This window comes from Candoia aspera, chromosome 12, assembly GCF_035149785.1.
Source record: "Candoia aspera isolate rCanAsp1 chromosome 12, rCanAsp1.hap2, whole genome shotgun sequence".
NCBI classification, from domain to species: domain Eukaryota; kingdom Metazoa; phylum Chordata; class Lepidosauria; order Squamata; family Boidae; genus Candoia; species Candoia aspera.
This window is the reverse complement of record NC_086164.1, coordinates 9533577-9551705: the sequence shown is the minus strand read 5'-3', so window position 1 is coordinate 9551705 and position 18129 is coordinate 9533577. Positions and strand designations below refer to the sequence as shown.

General features: G+C 38.1%; 1 protein-coding gene across 1 annotated transcript in view; it reads right to left on the bottom strand.

The window, feature by feature from the left end:
• The window catches only part of DIAPH2 (diaphanous related formin 2), a 265682-nt gene that overhangs the window by 75738 nt on the left and 171815 nt on the right, over positions 1-18129 (bottom strand). Inside the window, exon 26 of the mRNA XM_063313683.1 lies at positions 10956-11091. Within this exon, the coding sequence (XP_063169753.1) occupies positions 10956-11091 (136 nt within the window). The remainder of the gene's footprint in view (positions 1-10955; positions 11092-18129) is intronic.

Here is an 18129-nt window from a genome sequence, read left to right as displayed (position 1 = left end):
TAACAAAAGATAGAGGGTGATTTTCTTATACATATTAGTAGATTGACTAACCAAACAAAATGTCATCATAGATTAAGGCCACATAACTTTACATCAATTTAATTTGTCTAAATGCATTTGATTATTATTAAGCTAAGCAGCAAACACCACTTAGTAAGAACTATACTATATAAAGTATGAAATATAAAGTATCCTATCTAGTGTAAGATTTAAATAAAAAAATAATCATAGAGAACTGTGGCATATTCATCTAAGTATTTCTCAGACCCCAGATAGAAAGGAAGAATACATAAAAGCACCCCCATTACCATGGAATGATGTAAGTACTTGAACTTGCTTTAGCCAAAATGAGGCACTTCTTGGTATTAGAAGATCCTGTTGGTGATGTACACTTCAAATGGTCATACAACACTATTTTAGAAGGAGGAGGAAGAGGAGGTGGAGTGGAAGGAGAAGAACCACTACCACCACCACCATGCAAATGGTGGAAGAAAAACCACAATGAAGAGTCAAACACATAGGATTCTAGCCAAAGGGGAAAGAGCTATGGTTTCAGAGGTCTTTTGACCACAACCAGGGTGGGGCCCAGATGTGTCTTGGGGTGATGGGTGTTCCAGAGGGCAGGTACACTTCCTAGGTCCCATCAGGTGACATGCTTAACCAATTGGTGCAATATGGTTCTTGGCAGAACAAGACAGCTGCCTAGTTACAAACATAGTGTATTCCTGAAAGAGTAACACAGCCCACTTTCAGCAATAAGCAGCTGCTTCAACATGATGTTCTTACAACCTGCTATTGCATTTACATTGCTCTCGCCACAGTAAGTAGCAAGGAATGAAATAATATTGAATTACTGTATTCCAACTTAAATATATAAAATACAATATTAATTTAACTGTACTTTTTATACTAATTCCCAATTTTATGAAAAGCAATTTTCTATTTAATGCTTCAAATGTCTTTCAATATATTTTAAAAGCAACAGCAAGAAGGGGAAAAAATGAACTGAATGTTAAAAATCCTTTATAAATCAGTCGCATCACTATTAAAAGAGGCCCACTTAATTGCTGATAAAAGCTATTTTCTTAAAGTGGATTTTCTATTCTACAACTAGGAACTGTTCAGGAATGGAACACTCTGCTCCGCTTCATACCCAGCGATAGTTTATAGCAATTTGGGCATGAACAGAACAAGCTATTAGGTGGAGATCAGGAACAGTGCTCCTCAATCACACCAGGTTTCCAACCTACATGAATAACAGTATGGATCTGACATTTAATCCATCTCAGGAGCAGCTCAAAGGGATTAAACTAGGTTTACTTTTCATAAATATAATTTATTGGAAAAGTCAGTGCTTGCGCTATGCAGCAGATGTTTCTGAACTATTTGTAAGTCCTGGGAAGCAAGCAATTTCAGTATAGCTCACAGACTGCTAAATTAACCTAATGAAATGTCTTACAAGGGTAGGAACCAAAGGCTGAGATATCAACTACAGGCATAAATCAGCATCATGATCATAATCATATATAAGAAGTATACTATTTCTTAAGCCTTAAAATAATTTATCCCCAGTATTTAGACATGATCTTATTTTCTTTATTTAAAATAGATCTCTCTCTCTTTCTCTCTCTCTCTCTCTCTCTCTCTCTCACTCTCTCTCACTCTCTCTCTCTCTCGCCATCCAATCAAGGTGATCTTGATTCCTGGATCACCAGTCCACTCCAGTCAGGAAGAAAGCGACAATTATGGTGCTAGTGATGGGGAAGCAAGTTTTTGAGCTATCTAGAGAAGTTTGAGGAATGTGTGTGGAGAGGAGAAAGGGTAGGCAAGAAAGTCAACCTACACTATTCCCAGTAAACCTAACTGTTGTCTCTGATGTCCAGATTCAGTTTCAAAATCTATTCATCGAGACTCCCATGACAAATGCCGTAACAGAAAGCTCAGCTATGCACCCGTTTAATATAAAAATGTTCTCATTCGTCTTACAGTTAATGCCGAAGGCATTATGATTTCCACTTGACACTATGATAAACTAAACAACAGAAAAAAGCTCCCCCCATTTATTACAGTGTCAAGTAGAAATCATAATACTTTCAGCATTAACTGTAAGACAAATGAGAATATCTTTGTATTAAACATAGGTGGGTTCCGAAAACTTCCAAAACAGACAGTGACAAATGGAAGCAGGTTCAGAGAAAGCAACCGAGATGACGAAGAGTCTTGAAACCACAACCTACAAGAAATGGTTAAAGGTTCTGGGTATACTTAGCCTACAGAAAAGGGGATTGAGGGGAGATATGACAGCAAATATCTGAATAGCAGTCACATTATCCTCTAATTCCCCAGAGGACAGGACCAGAACCAATGGATTAAAACTACAAGGATTAAAGTTCCAGCTAAATATCAGGAGGAACTGCGTGACGATATGAGTTGTCAGCCAATGGAAACAAGCTGTTATGTAACTTGATGTGTTCTCATTTACTTATTTAGAGAGAGAGAGTGAGTTATATGGCCACCCATTTCATTAATATGTGTCTGGGTAGATAACAAAGTTTAAAGAATATAACATAAAAAATACATGGCATGACCAATTAAAAATACAAAGTGGCTGCCGAAGACACCATGCACGAGATAGGTAGGCTCAATTACTCTCCCAAGCCACATGCCTAGGAAGACAGCCAGCTCTTCAAGGCTTTCTGAGAGGTGAGCATGGCCAGGGCAACCTAATGTTGAGTGGTATGGTGTTCCAAAGGGCAGATGCAGCTACAGGAAAGGCACACTTCCTGAGTCCTCTTAGATGACTATCCCTGTTTGGTGGGACCTGGAAGCAAACTGGAAGCCAGTGCACCTTGCAGAGCAGATGCGTAACATGGCATAACAAGGTGCATTCATAATTGCCCATTCTACCACATTCTGAACTAACTGAAGTTTCTAGATGTTCTTCAAGGGCAGCCCCATGGAAAGCACATTGAAGTAATCCACTCAGGAGGTGGCCAAACCATGCGTGACCATGTGCAGTGCCTCATGATTGAGGAAGGGACCCAACTGGTGCACGGCATGAAGCTGCGTAATGGGTCCCCTGGCCATACTTGCCACCTGCCGTTTGCTGGAGGTTTTTAAAGAAAAAACTGGATAGTTATCTGTCAGGAATGCTGTAGTGGATCTTGTACTAAGCAGATTGGATAAATCATCTCTGTGGTTCCGCCCAACTTTAGGATTCTGTGAATCTGTTTAAATACTTGAGTGGGGGGGAATTCATTACTGTAGGTTCTGTTTTATTTAAGACACATTCTATGTAAATCCAATAATCGTTTTACAACCGAGACAGAGACTGTACTTCTGAATTTTGTAATTACAAGAGCACCGTAACACAGTCCTGCATCAATGATAACCCTGAGAAAAACTTTAAAATCTATTTTTCATTCCATCTGCATTAAACAGATCCCTTTTATTTTAATTCTGGGTTATCATTACACATTTGACTTCTTCTGTTTTTGTTTTTTTGCCAGTTCTGAATGACCCACTGCCAACGAAATCACAATGTTGCCACTGTTGCACAGTTCCTTAAAAAATTATTATAGCCCAGAAGCTCCAGCTAAAAACCAAGTAGTAGTAAAGTCAGTCACAGACTTTGCATCAAGAATAATGTTTTCACAGGTCCAAACATCAGCTACCAGTTGGGGAGCTAAAATTTAAATTAGCAAAAAGTATGAGGAAATATTTGCAAATATTAAGGCTTGCAACAATAGTTGTAAATTCTAACACTGTTGGCAGCTCATAACTACCTGTTGTCTCTACCTTATTCCAGGCTCTCTTTTTCAAAGGCAGAAAATGAGAGTAGGATGTATTGGCATGGACTGCAATGACATCACCAGCCAACAGCTGCTGGCTCTGGGCTAATTCTAATATGACACAAGTTTAATCCTTTTTTTAAAAAAACCCTTCGAACAATTATAAATCCACCGTTAAAAGAAATTGGTGATCCATCCGATATTGTGCATACTTAATTACTTTATGAAATATGAACAGAACAGACACTTGAATATTCATATATAAATTCATTGTAGTGCAGGAATAAAGCTTTCTGAATTTATTTTTGCATTTTCCAATTTCTGTTTATGCAACCTCTGCTTGCTCAAACATCCACACCATGGGGAAAAACCTTACATAGGGTATTATGAGATGGTGTAAACGGTCCTTTCCAGTACTGATTCTATTAAGTCATTTGCTTGAAAAGTTCTTCTCCATCATGTTCTCGTAACACACTCCAAGATAGGCTATGCTGCAGTTTAAATAGATTAAAGCATTTGACAGTCCTACAATAATTAACTACCATATGGCACTTCTATCAACAGGAAAAGAGGTCATTTGTAGCCTACAGCTAACCATAACTTGTTAGTTGAGTAACTTGTAAGGCCAAGGAAGCTGAAAGGTGCTAAACTAAGTCCTAGGGTAGCTCCTGCTTATGAGAGTTAAGATACTTTCCAATATCTACCATGAAGATTTGTAGTCATCTGAAATCAGTGTTGACTGCATTTTCATGGCTTCCTAAATGAATTCTATATGCTGAAAGGATAACCTTGAAGACCATGTTTTCCCATAAGCATTTTTCTTCAAATATGTATAGAATAATAGCATTGTTTTAATTAAAATAGGACAAGTTATCTCAACATAAACAGGTGAACATCTGTTCTGAGTTCAGATTGTAAAAGAATGTGAATCTTCCTTACATCTCAATTAACAGACCTTGACAACATCACGGCTGCAGGGTGGTGGGGTTTTCATGGTCAGGAATACACCAACTTGAAATGTTCAGGGCTATTCCAAGGAGATTTTTCAGAAAGGACCTATGGCTTCCCTCCTGGCTTTTTCATTAAGTTTTAAAATAAACAGTTAATTACACAGCAGACAAATATAGTTAGTAAGGGCAGTTAGGGATTTGGGTAGTAATCAAAGATGGATATATATGCAGAAAACTTTAGAAGCTTGACAACAGGATAACCTATTAATATGCTGCATACTTTACAGAGCTATGGAATAATGAATCTGTGCCACTCTGGACAGTAAAAAAAAAGGGTGATCATCTTGATGCATTTCCCCCCTTCCCAGTAAAATATAGATGAATGACTAAATACTGACAGTCTTCACAGCATCAGGTAGAGTATAGCCATGGATAAGACTGTAACACAACAGTTGGCAATTCTGATAAGGCAGAACAATGGAGAATTCCAATTTATGTGCGTTATTCAACACCATCATAGAATAAGCAACGTGAACACGATAATCTTTTTCTGTTGATGGTAGTCCTTCCACATCGATCAGAGAGTAGGGACTATAACACTCCAAAGGGGCATGTTGGGTCATTTTAAACCAGGGTCTAACACTATACCCTGTTTTGTTCTCCTGATCTTTGTAGGTGAAATGATGCATACCATGCATGCCATGGTCTTGCCTGAAGAATCGGATTATCGGAGATTGTTATTTCCCTGCCAGATGATGAAGGAGTGAAAAACCACACTCTGGTCCATTCCCTTCAGTGTCAAATTCAAATTCCAAGCAACAGCCACATTGTCTTTCAGTTTGTTTGTTTGTTTTTTTAAATGTTTGCATTGCATCTAAATCACAACAGCAAAATAATCCAATATACTAGAGGAATAATAAAGCAAGCAAATTCATTTCAGTGCCTGGAAACTTCTAATATTACTCGCCTGATCTTCCTTCACAGGCTACTTTTACTCTTAAATAAGTTCCAGAGGCAGCCTGGCATGCCTTGTTTGCTTTTCTGCATAAACATCATCATCATATTTACAATAACACAAGAAAGGCTTTACATTTGGAGTTATTGACTGAGAACACACGTCTCTTTCCTATTTCTGTCTTTTAGTACATCATCCTCTTTTGAGAACATAGGGGCACAGAGAGCATGCCTTGAGTCATCTTTGCCAATCATTTTATCTTTGGGCCTTCCAGATCGTTTTGGAGGGGTATGATCTTGATTCTTTCAAAGACTGAAAGTTCCAAGGCCATCTTCTGATATCTCAACAGGAACATACGATGAGGAAAAAAAAAAAAAAACGGCATTTAAAAAACAGAATTGTCAGGAATGAGAATTGAGTTGCTACCCATGTCCATGCAAGCTGTAATGGAGATCAGATTATTTTCATGGTACTGTAAACTGAATGGCTCTATTAGCAACCTTGCTAAGATTATTTTATTCAGTATTTAATCACCATAACCTAAGCTTGCAAAAAAAACAGAGAAAACACTGCATAAATCTACAGGACCACAGAGGGAACTTGAGCCTGATATTTTACAATATTGTAGGTTCTTTAAGTAAATGAAAGCAAAGAACTGGAAGCCAACACAAAAATATTACCTAATGGTTAGTGCACGGCATCGTTTTTTACTTGTTTGGCTTCATGACACTACAAACATGTTAGCAAATGTTCTGTATACTCTGAAAAGCATCCAAATAAGCATACTGCTTGGTTTCTTGTCTTCTTCCACTTTCTATATTAATCTTACAGTATTGAATATTCTCTTTTGTTTGCCTGTCTCCTGGCAGATAAGAAATTAAAAAATGCAGGAGTGCATCTCTGAAACATTGCTATCTGCAGGAATATATTTAGATTTAAGTATTTTCAAGAACTTCAGAGAAAGATTGTGTAATATTTTAAAATGAGAATAGTGAACTCTATTATATCTGGGGTTTAAGACATTTGAAACCGTATGCCAAGGTCTTTTTCTCGAATTATGTGTAAAACACTTCAAGAAGTAGTCAGATCTATCTGGCAGAATTAACCATATGAATGCACTTTAAGAGAGCTGCTGTGGCTTTTAAGAATTCAGTAACAAGAGGAAATGAATCCAGTCATTTATATACATTGGAAATATGCACAGTTTTCCTCTCTTGCTTGTTAATAGCAATAAGCACATGGCAAAGAAAGTGAATGGAGCTAAACACTATTTTTCTTTCTGTGGCTTAAATAAAATTGACCATGTTTTATACTAAATAACTCATTACTTTGCATTATACACTGGTCTGGTGTAGTGGTTAAGGCAGCAGGCTAGAAACTGGGAGGCTCTGAGTTTTAGTCCCACCTTAGGCACAAAGCCAGCTGGGTGGCCTTGGGCTAGTCACAACCTCACAGGGTTGTTGTGGGGAAAATAGGAGGAGGAAGGAGTATTAGGTATGTTTGCCACCTTGAATTATTTATAAAAATAATAAAGGCAGGATAAAACAAATCTAATATAAATAAATAAATACCACCAGACTGAATATATTTAATAGAAACTACAGCCAGACTTCAGCATCTATCTTTAATTGGGGGGGAAAAAAAACTATACAGAAATAACAGGGCATGTTCGTCATTTGTGAGTTTCTTCTGAAGATGATCAACAAATTTATTACCTTGTTTTTTATTGGGAAAACATCACAGGGCTAGGAAACAAAGGGAATAACAACTTTCATTGGTCAGGATTTGTTTTAAGGTTTCATTTGTAACATTATTTTTTTTACATTTATTTTATTGCTTAAGGGATTACTTCCTTCTGTCCGTTAGCATTTGGTTTACATGCCCCTTAAATACAGGCCTGAATAACCTGCCCCACTAAGCTCTCTATTTTGGACTGGCCATCAAATATTCCTGTTTCTTTTTGCAACTGCAAAGAAGTAGAGCTAAGGGGGGGAAAAGGGTTTTCTAGGCTTTTTTGTCAGTACTAACTTATAGTTTTTTTCTCCCTGTCAAAAGAACTGCAAAAAAAGATTGCTCAAACCATGTATTAATATGACATATATACTCAGATACATTATATGGATTCAAACAGAGAGCACTTTACATCTCACTGTCAACCTGAATAGGAAGTGAAGATGTCAGGTTGTCTCAAGGAGCTGGTGAGAAATATTCTAGGGTTTGACTGAAAACTAAGCAGAAAAAACCCAGAAAGGGACTTAGCTTTCAGTGGAATATTTGTACTAGAAAATCTATGGAACTACTGCCTCCTACCAACTATGCTCAATCTACTGCTCCTATACCTTTCTTCAAAAGCACACGTAGTGTGCTCATAAACTTTCATTGTGCTCATAAACTCACTTATTATCTGTGTGCACTGCTATACTAAATATGTAGTTTCTCCTTTTTAATGGGTTGACCACAACGGTGATATCTGCAGCAAAGTTTTTTAATTTTTCTACTTGGAGTCCTACTCATTCCTCAGATGTAGGACAATCAGGTATCAAGTACACCAGGGTGCTGCATCCAGACAGAATTTACTATTGGAAGACAGCAACTAGTTCAAGGACTTTCAGTAAGGGAAAAGTGTTCAAGGGACCATAATGCTTGGATCACAAAGAAAGGTATGTAATATTTGTATGGTGTACTACTCACTAGAAAGGCACAGACTGTGCCATTTACATTGTCTTGTGAAGATAGCTGAGGTCATGATGACTCTATGGTGATGGAATGAAATGGTTTCATCATTCATCCAGATTAGAGTGATTTTATCCTCAGAAATCCTGTTTTAGCAAACCATCAAGACATCATTTGTCCTTGTGATGTTTCAAGATTTTTTTCTCCTGTGATCAATTATCATGATCAATGAAACCAAAGGATGTCCATGCATGTGATTATCGGATTGTTATAAACCAGATGGTTCAGGTGCATGACAAAGGCAATTAGATGACAGATTCATTACAGATAAAATGTCTGTTACAATAACTATACTTCATGCATTTCAGAGCTGCATTAGTTACCTACAGTAGATCTGTCAAGTGAAGTTAAAAGTGACTGATTTATCTATTTTAACAGCAATTGGGTCTCTTTACATTGGACTGTTAATCAGGGGGACAGAATTAACTCTACCGCATGAAGTACAATGAAGCTATTCACAATAATGTAGTTTTGAATATTAATCGACATGGGCTTAGGATTTAGCTATTTGGATGCTAATGTGTTTTCCGAGGCAAAATATCTTGACATGCCAGATAGCCGTCAATCCCCAAGAATAAATTCACTCTATTATCTTCATCTGTGTTAAGGGAATGTTAATATACCTTTCAAAACACTAATTGTAAGTGAAGCAGCTCATCCTTCTTTTTATTCTTATGCTATTAAGTTTACAGGTGATGTTAATTGCCATGGTAATCAGTGATAATGAAGACTAAAAATGTTTTTGATTAAGTAATAGTTGCATCAAAATGCTTTCTAATATATTTCTTGCATTAAAACCTGCTGGTCTTCTGTGTGGCCTACACTCCATTCTACATACTTACATGCCTTATAAGAAATGTCATAACTGAATAGTTATATAGGCTTAGTTATTCATAAATTATAGATTCATATCCAGATTGGATATAGATTTGTATTTACAAGGTATGTAATAGCCCCATAAATTTCTAATGTTCGTGCCATAATTCAAAGTGGAAGAAAAACAAAAACAAAACAAAACTGTGACTTGTGATCTGAATTGTCCCTTGCCCCCTCAACTTTCTTTGTTGTGCAGTGAAAGGTAAATTATATATAGAGGAACAGTGTTTATGTGGGTGTATATATGCACATATACTTAGAGAATTACATTGGAGATAGGCAGATTGTGTGGTTTGTTGGGTGGGGGTGATATGACTAGATAAACTGGTCAGAACTTGGATCAACAAGGAAGTATGTCTTAAAAAGACACACCGAAAGGGTGGGGAAATGTGATAATGCAGAGCACAGCCTTAAAATTCCTTTCAGCTGGAAGGATCAACAGGACATTAATTTAGAACTCATATTTGGAAAAAAAATATGAGTAGAGCTTTGCTGAAGCTATCAAAGGAACAAACCTATTACAGCACAGTATGTATATAAACACATACCTTTAATTTTTAGAAGGTAAACATCTTAAAATAACACACCACTAACTGTTTTGCTGAATAATAGATTACGAATCAAAGATGCTCCTTTTTTTTTTTTAATTCATGACAACCTGTGCTGATTTTATTGCAAGGCACATATGACTGGCTCAAGCCCTAAGGAATCCCACTACCTCAATTCACACTCATTACATGATTTATTCTGATATACAACTAATATACCTTGGCATCTTGTATAATGTTTGTCAAGAGAGAAATATTGCTATTTTTACTTGGACTGAATCCCATCAGATTTGTTCACTGGGTAGAAAGGACAAGCTGCAGTCACACACTGTGCATTTTTATGTGTTTTATGATTGGGATGGATTAAGCTGTGCCTCACCACAGAACTGAAATGATCACAGAAGGGAGAACAGCAAACTGCCGAGCGAAGTAATCTCTCGTTCAATCTAATTCATATTTGTGTCATCTCTCTTCTCTGTTTTGAAAATCCAATGGGATGGAGAATAAAGCATGCATTTCAACAGTCCTTTGCAACTCTGCAAAGCAGAGATATTAAGAGCCTATTGATTCCTTCACTCCGTTCCTTCTTGTGCCCTCTCTCATCAAATGCCCTCACTCACACTATAGTGTCAGTTCAGCTACCCAGCAAGCTCAGCGTGGCTTCCTTTATCATATCCAACTGTCAATCTGCAATGAAGCTCGCAGCTAAAGCCAGCTGTTGCAACTCATAAAAAAAAAAAGAACTGTTGAGAGAACATCCATCTACAGTAAGGATAGCTTCAAAGCTGCAGAAGAAAGGTGTTAACTGCCACCCACCCTCTTTGAAAGAGGTTTGGAAAATATTAATAATTTAAAAACCTAGAACAAATACAATTATATTTTTAAAGCAAAAGCAACATGTAAAGCTCATTCAACTCAATACGAAAGACCTTAGAAAAGTCAACACCTAATAAGTAACAGTGAGAAAGTGAACATGGCATTAAAAAGAACCTCTGTGAAAATGTTTGGAAAGAGTTTGTTCTCCATCATTAAGACTGAGTTAAGTGTTTTTATTGCTGATCTATCAAATCTTGCTTCATCCAAAAGACTAACGTTGCCTTACCTTTATTCATGTCAATCAGTTGCTTTTTCTTCCGCTGCCGCTCCAATTTTTCACGTTCTGCTTTCTCTTTTGCAAGTTTGGCTCTCTTTGACTTCTCCTCCATTTCTCTTCTTTTGTGGTTCTCCTTCAATGCTTCCTGTATGAATAATATGAAACACAGGAGCCTTCCGTTATTTATGCACAGCAAATTGAGGAAACCTTGTTTGTTATAGATTTGGCTTTATTCTTAGTTGCCTGGAGGGGAGAAAAAACATACTGTAATGTCACCTTTCAGTGTCACCAGGGGGGTAACTGTTCCTTTAAGAAACAATACTAGGCGTTGTATTTTTTTAAAACTGATAACCTTTTAACATACAATCAATCCAGAACAGGAACTCCAGAGAGTAAAACAGTTAACTTTAGATAGAAGAAAATTAAATGAATAAGAGACTTTTAATGGGTGACATCTAAACAGCTGAACAAGTGCCCTATTAAAAACAGATAAGCTTCAACATAAAGTGGGCATTATACTACAACCACTCACAACCAACTAAAACTTGATATTTATCTGGAATAGACTTCATCTGGAGAACCAGGATTTAAAGTTATGTCTGGCCCAATAGGAACATTTCTTTAAAATCCATTCAATCGTATTGATTCTTGGAGACTGCCTGGACAAATCCCTGCAGTTTTCTTGGCAAGGCTTTTCAGAAGTGGTTTACCATTGCCTGCTTCCTAGGGCTGAGAGAGAGGGACTGGCCCAAGGACACCCAGCTGGCTTTGTGCCTAGGGTGGGACTAGAACTCCTGTTCTCCCGGTTTCTAGTCTGGTGTCTTCACTATGGCACCAAACTGGCTCTCTAAGAGATGTGCTGAAAGCAGACCTTTCCTGCAGGAAGTATACAACGGTTTGTGGCTCCTAATCCTGGTCATTTTTTTATAAGCCCAAACACAGCAGATGGCATCTTCAGCTCTACACTTTGCTCAGAGGATACTGAAAACCATTCACTGAGAGAAAAAGAATAGCTGGGAGGGAGGGAAGTGAGGAGGGAGGGAAGGGAGGATGGAGGGAGGGAGGGAGGAGAGAGAGGAGGACAGGGAGGGAGGACAGGGAGAACGGAGGGAGGACAGGGAGGCCGTAGGGAGGACAGGGAGGATGGGGGAGGATGGAGGGAGGACAGGGAGGATGGGGGCCAGAGGGAGGGCAGGGAGGATGAAAGGAGGACAGGGAGGATGGGAGGAGGATGGAGGGAGGACAGGGAGGACGGGGGAAGGATAGAGGGAGGATGGAGGGAGGGAAGGGAGGTTTTTAATTCAGAAAAAATTTGGCCACTGAACCATGCTTTTTTCAATGAAGCAAACAAATGTCCCATCTAGTAACAAATGCTTTTGTGCTTTTTGTGCTGCAGCACGATCTGTTTTGGGCCGATTCTGCAAATCTTCAAATAGGTATGGGTAGTGGATTTCTCTGATATGCCTGCTTGCAGGCCTGTATTAACTAATTAGTCAGGAAGCTGTACATAACCTTGTTCCTAAGCCTAGTTAAGTTTCAAATGCTTGTATGGAGGTGAATTCAATAGGCAAGGACTCCTTAAGGATTTTGAGACCGGTTGTCTCCTAAGAGGCGTGCTGAAGGCAGGCCCTTCCTGCAGAAAGTATCAAATGGCTTTTGGCTTTTTTTTTTAATCCATTCAGTCATGTCCATTTCTCGGAGACTGCCTGGACAAGTCCCTGCAGTTTTCTTGGCAAGGCTTTTCAGAAGTGCTTTGCCATTGCCTCCTTCCTAGGGCTGAGAGAGAGGGACTGGCCCAAGGACACCCAGCTGGCTTTGTGCCTAAGGCGGGACTAGAACTCACGGTCTCCCAGTTTCTAGCCTGATGCCTTAACCCCTACAACAAATTGGCTCTCATAATAGGAAAGTAGACAGAGGCAAAGAAAAAAGAAAAAAAAAAGGAAAGAAGAAAAAAGAAAAAGACCATGCCAAACAGACTGGAGTGACCTTATGCACTTAAGGTTAGCTTTATCTATTTATAGCTTTCTGATTTGCTCAGGTCACTCAGACAACTATGATTTATTTATTGATAATGATGCTTTGTATCGTAATTTGTGTTTTATGGTTTTAATTTATTTTGTTTGTAAACTGCCCAGAGTCCCCCTTTGGGGGGAGATGGGCGGTGACAGAAATTTGAAATATAAATAAATAAAATAAATAAATGATGCAAGAGTAATAAAAGCAACCAATCCTGGAGAAAAGCAGATTGCTTATTGTTGCTATCCCCCTAACACGGGGACTATTATTCTATTTCTACAAGTTTTACCATGGAGATGAGGATATCAGTACTTTCCAAATAAGGGCTGAAAAAAAGATGCACTATGGAAATAATAGCTGTGGGATTACCATTTAACAGAAGAAATACCACTTCACTAAGAGTTGGAAAAACACTATTGTCATAGGCTACCTTCTAGATTTGGAATTAAGGAAAATACTTCAAATGCTTCAGGACACTTGGGAACACCTGAGAAGAAGGAACAAGATGGATATGACTCAATGGGCTCTCATAATGATAGTAAGAACCCAAAAGGAGAAGTAGAAATTGATATGAATTGCGACTTCTGATATGAGTTCCAAACTCAGTCTAGGCTTATTTACTGCCTAGCCTATGTATTGTTACATAAGAGCAAGATACAAAATAGTCAAATTGCTCTTCACTGGGTTAATACAAAATATAGGTAAAGGTGAAGGTTTCCCTCGACATTAAGTCCAGCCGTGTCTGACACTAGGGGGCGGTGCTCATCTCAGTTCCAAAGCCGAAGAGCTGGCGTTTGTCCGTAGACACTTCCGTGGTCATGTGGCTGGCATGACTAAACGGAATGCCGTTACCTGCCCGCCGAAGCGGTACCTATTAATCTACTCACATTTGCATGTTTTTGAACTGCTAAGATGGCAGAAGCTGGGACTAGCAACGGGAGCTCACCCTGTCATGCGGATTCGAACCACTGACCTTCTGATTGGTAAGCTCAGTGTCAGGCTCTGCCTGCTACCCAATAAAATACAGACGCTAATTTAGGAGAAACCAGGTTCTGGTTTTATTAAAGCATAGTGCATGCCTAGTGAAAAGCTGAGAGTGGAGGGAGCGCGCCGATATGGGATTTAAATAGCCCGCACCGGTCAGCGCTCCCCCTTCCCTCCGTTGCGTAAAACCCCGAGCCCCAAATGTCCCGTTGCCGGTGGGTGAGGGGTCGCGGGGCCCCTGCTGGTGCCCCGGGTGTCTTGCTTAATCTTTCTCCTCTGACCAGTGATGACTTTAAGCCGGGCGATGATCTTCTGCGCTTCCGTTGACAGCTCCGGGCGTGCCTTGTGCTCAGGCGTTGTCAGTTTCACCCTTTGCAACAATGTATCTTCTTGATTGGATCTTTCCGGCTGGAGTCGTTACTTTGTTGCCGGTGTCTGTTGCCTGTCTTTGTGTGTTGCTTGCATATCTCTTAATACCTTGCCCTGCTTCCTTGGTATTGTTATGTGTGCCGTTGTGCTGACACAATCAGCTCAACGGTGCTCATGACACTCAGCAGCTCAGCGGTTTAACCCGCAGCGTTGATACAAAATATACACTACAGTAAATTACCCTCAGTTGCTATGGCCTACAAGTAGTTGGCCTGTAGTTTTAAGACCATAGCAAAAAAAAAACCCTATAGATTAAGAGAGATTTGGGCAACATGACCTGATAACAGAAACAAAACAGTTCAAATCGAAACAAAACTTTACTACTATATGTCCTCATCAGAATTAGAAGCCCGGTAGTTTAAAGACTTTTTGCCTGAAAAATGAATATAAGGGATAGTGAAGCAAGAATGAGGCACATGTTCAATCTGGGAGCAACTTTCTGAAACAACTAAACTTCTCATTGGCAACTACCAACCCTAACAAATTTTTGGTTTTGTTCTGTTTTTGTTTTCAACAACCTTCCAGTGCTCTGCAAATTACTGTTCCCAAAACTGCCTCAGGCAAGTAAGAAAAAAAGTGTTCTGCCCATTTGTCAAACAGGAGTTTTTGTTTTTGTTTTGGTGGTGGTGGTGGTTGTCTCAATCAGCACACTTCAGAAAGACTTAATGATGCTGTGGGGATGATTTCTAGATATTCAGCTTGATGTACTTGATGGAAAAGGCAAATCTTAGGTAGCCAAACAGACCTGAGCACAGTGCAGGTTATGACCAATAAACTGTATTGAATAAAACACTGCAAAGAAATTAAACTGTTTAGGTAAAATAAAAAAGCCAGCTAACAGGTGTTAAATTATGGGCATCACTTGCTTCAGCATCAGTCTGTCAGGAAATGTAATTGTAGCAATACATTGGAGGACTTGATCAATCTGTTCCAAAAGTCCAGTATTTGTATCACTGCCCTACATTAATTTTGATGGCATGTGAAGTCAGCATGCTGAATCTCCCTTGATGAAAGAGCATGAGAACCAACATGCAAGGGCTGAAGCCTAATATTAGGATTCAAAATGTGCATATAAAATCAATAAAAATGCTAAGTGTTTCCATTTTAAAAAGCCAGATTACATCTTTATATGCCCATTTCATCTGATTTTTTTTTTCTTTAAAGATAAGGGGCAATGAGAAAAAAAGATTTTTATTAGCACATTTTGTTCTTTAATGTAATGGGTGACAGCAAGTGCTCCCTTCAAAGCAGCACTGCATTTTCTGCTGAAATTAAATGTACAGTATTAATTATATAAATTCATAGTAAATACTGATTTTCTCCTGGAAGAAAAAAATGAAATTCCATGTAGAATGAATATATAGTAAATTCTACACATTCTATACATAATTCTTTTGTGGGAAAAAGGAAAAGAAAAGAAACTCTTAACCTAAGCTATTAGGTTAATAAGTTAGCTGGTATTAATTCTACTTTGACAAATATTGAAAATATGATTTTATTTTATTTTTTTGCTGTCAGCCTAAGTCTCTGCAACATTTGAAAATACTTAAAAAAAAAATCAAAGAAGCAGAAGCATAATTGTATCTTCCTGGTTGGGATGGAACATTCAGTCTGGAATATGCTAATTAACTGCTAATTGAAGCTTGTTAATGAGAGGATTAGTTTTTGGTTCTACAGATTGAAAGAAATGCTTTAGGATTAGAATACAGTTACCAGTTCTGCCAGTCAGAGCTGTCTAGAATTCTCTTTGTGTGCGTGTGTGTACGATAGTTTGCTTGTTTGTTTGTTTGCTTGCTTAAAAAATAAATCCTTTCTCCAATCTCTTTGTAAGTTGGCTGGCTGATAGCAGTCATTATCAAGCTGTTTTGCTTTGCTGGAATGGAACCAACTTCAAACATTCCAGGCAGAGTACTTTGCTCCAATTGCAAAACAAACACCCTTCCATTTCATATACATCCCGATGAAGTAGAATAGACCAGCGACAGATACATCACGTGATCTTGCTAAATACATGTTTGCACTTATGCCTGAACTTCTTTGGGGCTTCTCTTATTAACTCTCCTCTCCTAGACCTCTAGTTTTGCTCCTTTTCCCATAATAAAATGGTTGGTCTCTTTAGCTGTCCTGCCCTCAAAAGAATAAGAGTACTGTTGAACAGAAAATGAGCATGTTCAAACCTTCTTTATAACACTTAAAGTGGTCACATTAATGGAAGACCAGAGTGAAAGCATCAGAATCCCTTCCCTATAATGAGGACAATTTCATGGGGAAAAAAACAAACAATTATCACTACAAAAAGTACAAATTATGGATGTTTGAAAAAAAAAAAGAAACAGTAAATTGCATCAAACAGACCAAATTAGCATGTCTTATGTGGCAACTGTCTTCTGTAGGTTAACAATAAAAAGAGATGATTAACGTATACATTATAAAATGGTAACTTTTCCACTTTCTAATAGGGGGCCGGAAGAAAAGGGTACAAACGAAAAACAAATGATTTTGTGGCAGGAAGATTTTTTTCATGTAGAGAAAAATAATAATAAATGAACGAAACACCTTAGTAAGGAAGGTTATTGAAGCTACTGAGTCATCTAGAAAACAAAGTAATTGGATAGAGGGGAAAAGAGATTAAAACAGCAAAGAGTTTTAGAAAAAGTTGCTATCTGCTTGATAAGTTAAAGGGTGAAAAAGTATTTCCTTAATGACAAAAAGATCATCTTTTATTTTCAATGTAAAGTCTATCTCAAATCTCATCTGAGTTAATTGAAGGAAGAAATGAATCTTTTGTTTGGGAAACTGGATCTTTAAGATAAGTTAGATGATAACAGAAGGAGTTCAGATGGAGTGGGGAAAAACAAGATTTAATTGTCTTCTATTTTCCTACTAGGATTCACACCAGCTAAGTTGACTTTGCTATTTAACTGCTGCACCACAAATAAAACATAAATGAGTTTATTACACATTGCCAAGAAAATGTTGCAAAAGCGGCATCCCTCCAAAGGGTCAGACATGACTAGGTGCTTGCACAGGGGATCTTTCACCTTTTTTTCACCTATTTTTTCAGGTCTGACAAACAGATCTTTACACACTGATATGGTTGAGAAGAGAACTGCAATGATAAATTATTAAAACTAAGAAATCACAAATCTCTTGGTATTAAATATATGGTTAGTTACAAAGTAGATGTGCAGTCATACCCAAACACAGTTGTAGTCCTAAAAGCTTTCTTTTGACATTTGCTAATCAGCTACAACCCCAGCTTAATAATAATAATAACCGCCTAGAGTCCCTCTTTTGGGAGAGATGGGCGTTAACAAAATTTGAATAATAATAAAATAAATAATAGTAATAATAATAATCGTAATGATAATTTCACAAATTGACTACAAGAAGCATCATGACTGAGTTGCCAAAATTATTCATTGGAAACTTTGACAGATGTTTGGATTTGAATGTAGTAAAAACTACTGGGACCATCAAGTTGAGAAGATTTTGGAAAATGAGTGGGTTAAGATCTCATGGGACTTTAAGATCCAAACAGGCAGGCACCTTGTTCATAACATGCCTGACATAACAGGCATTGAAAAGAAGAAAGTCTGGTTCATTGATGTTGCTACACTGGGTGATGCTAGGATTGAGGAAAAACAATTGGAAAAAAAAGTATGAAATACCGGGACTTGCAGATCAAAGTTGAACATCTACGGAGAAAGAAATCTGTTGTTATATCATTCGTGATTGGAGCCCTCGGAGCAAT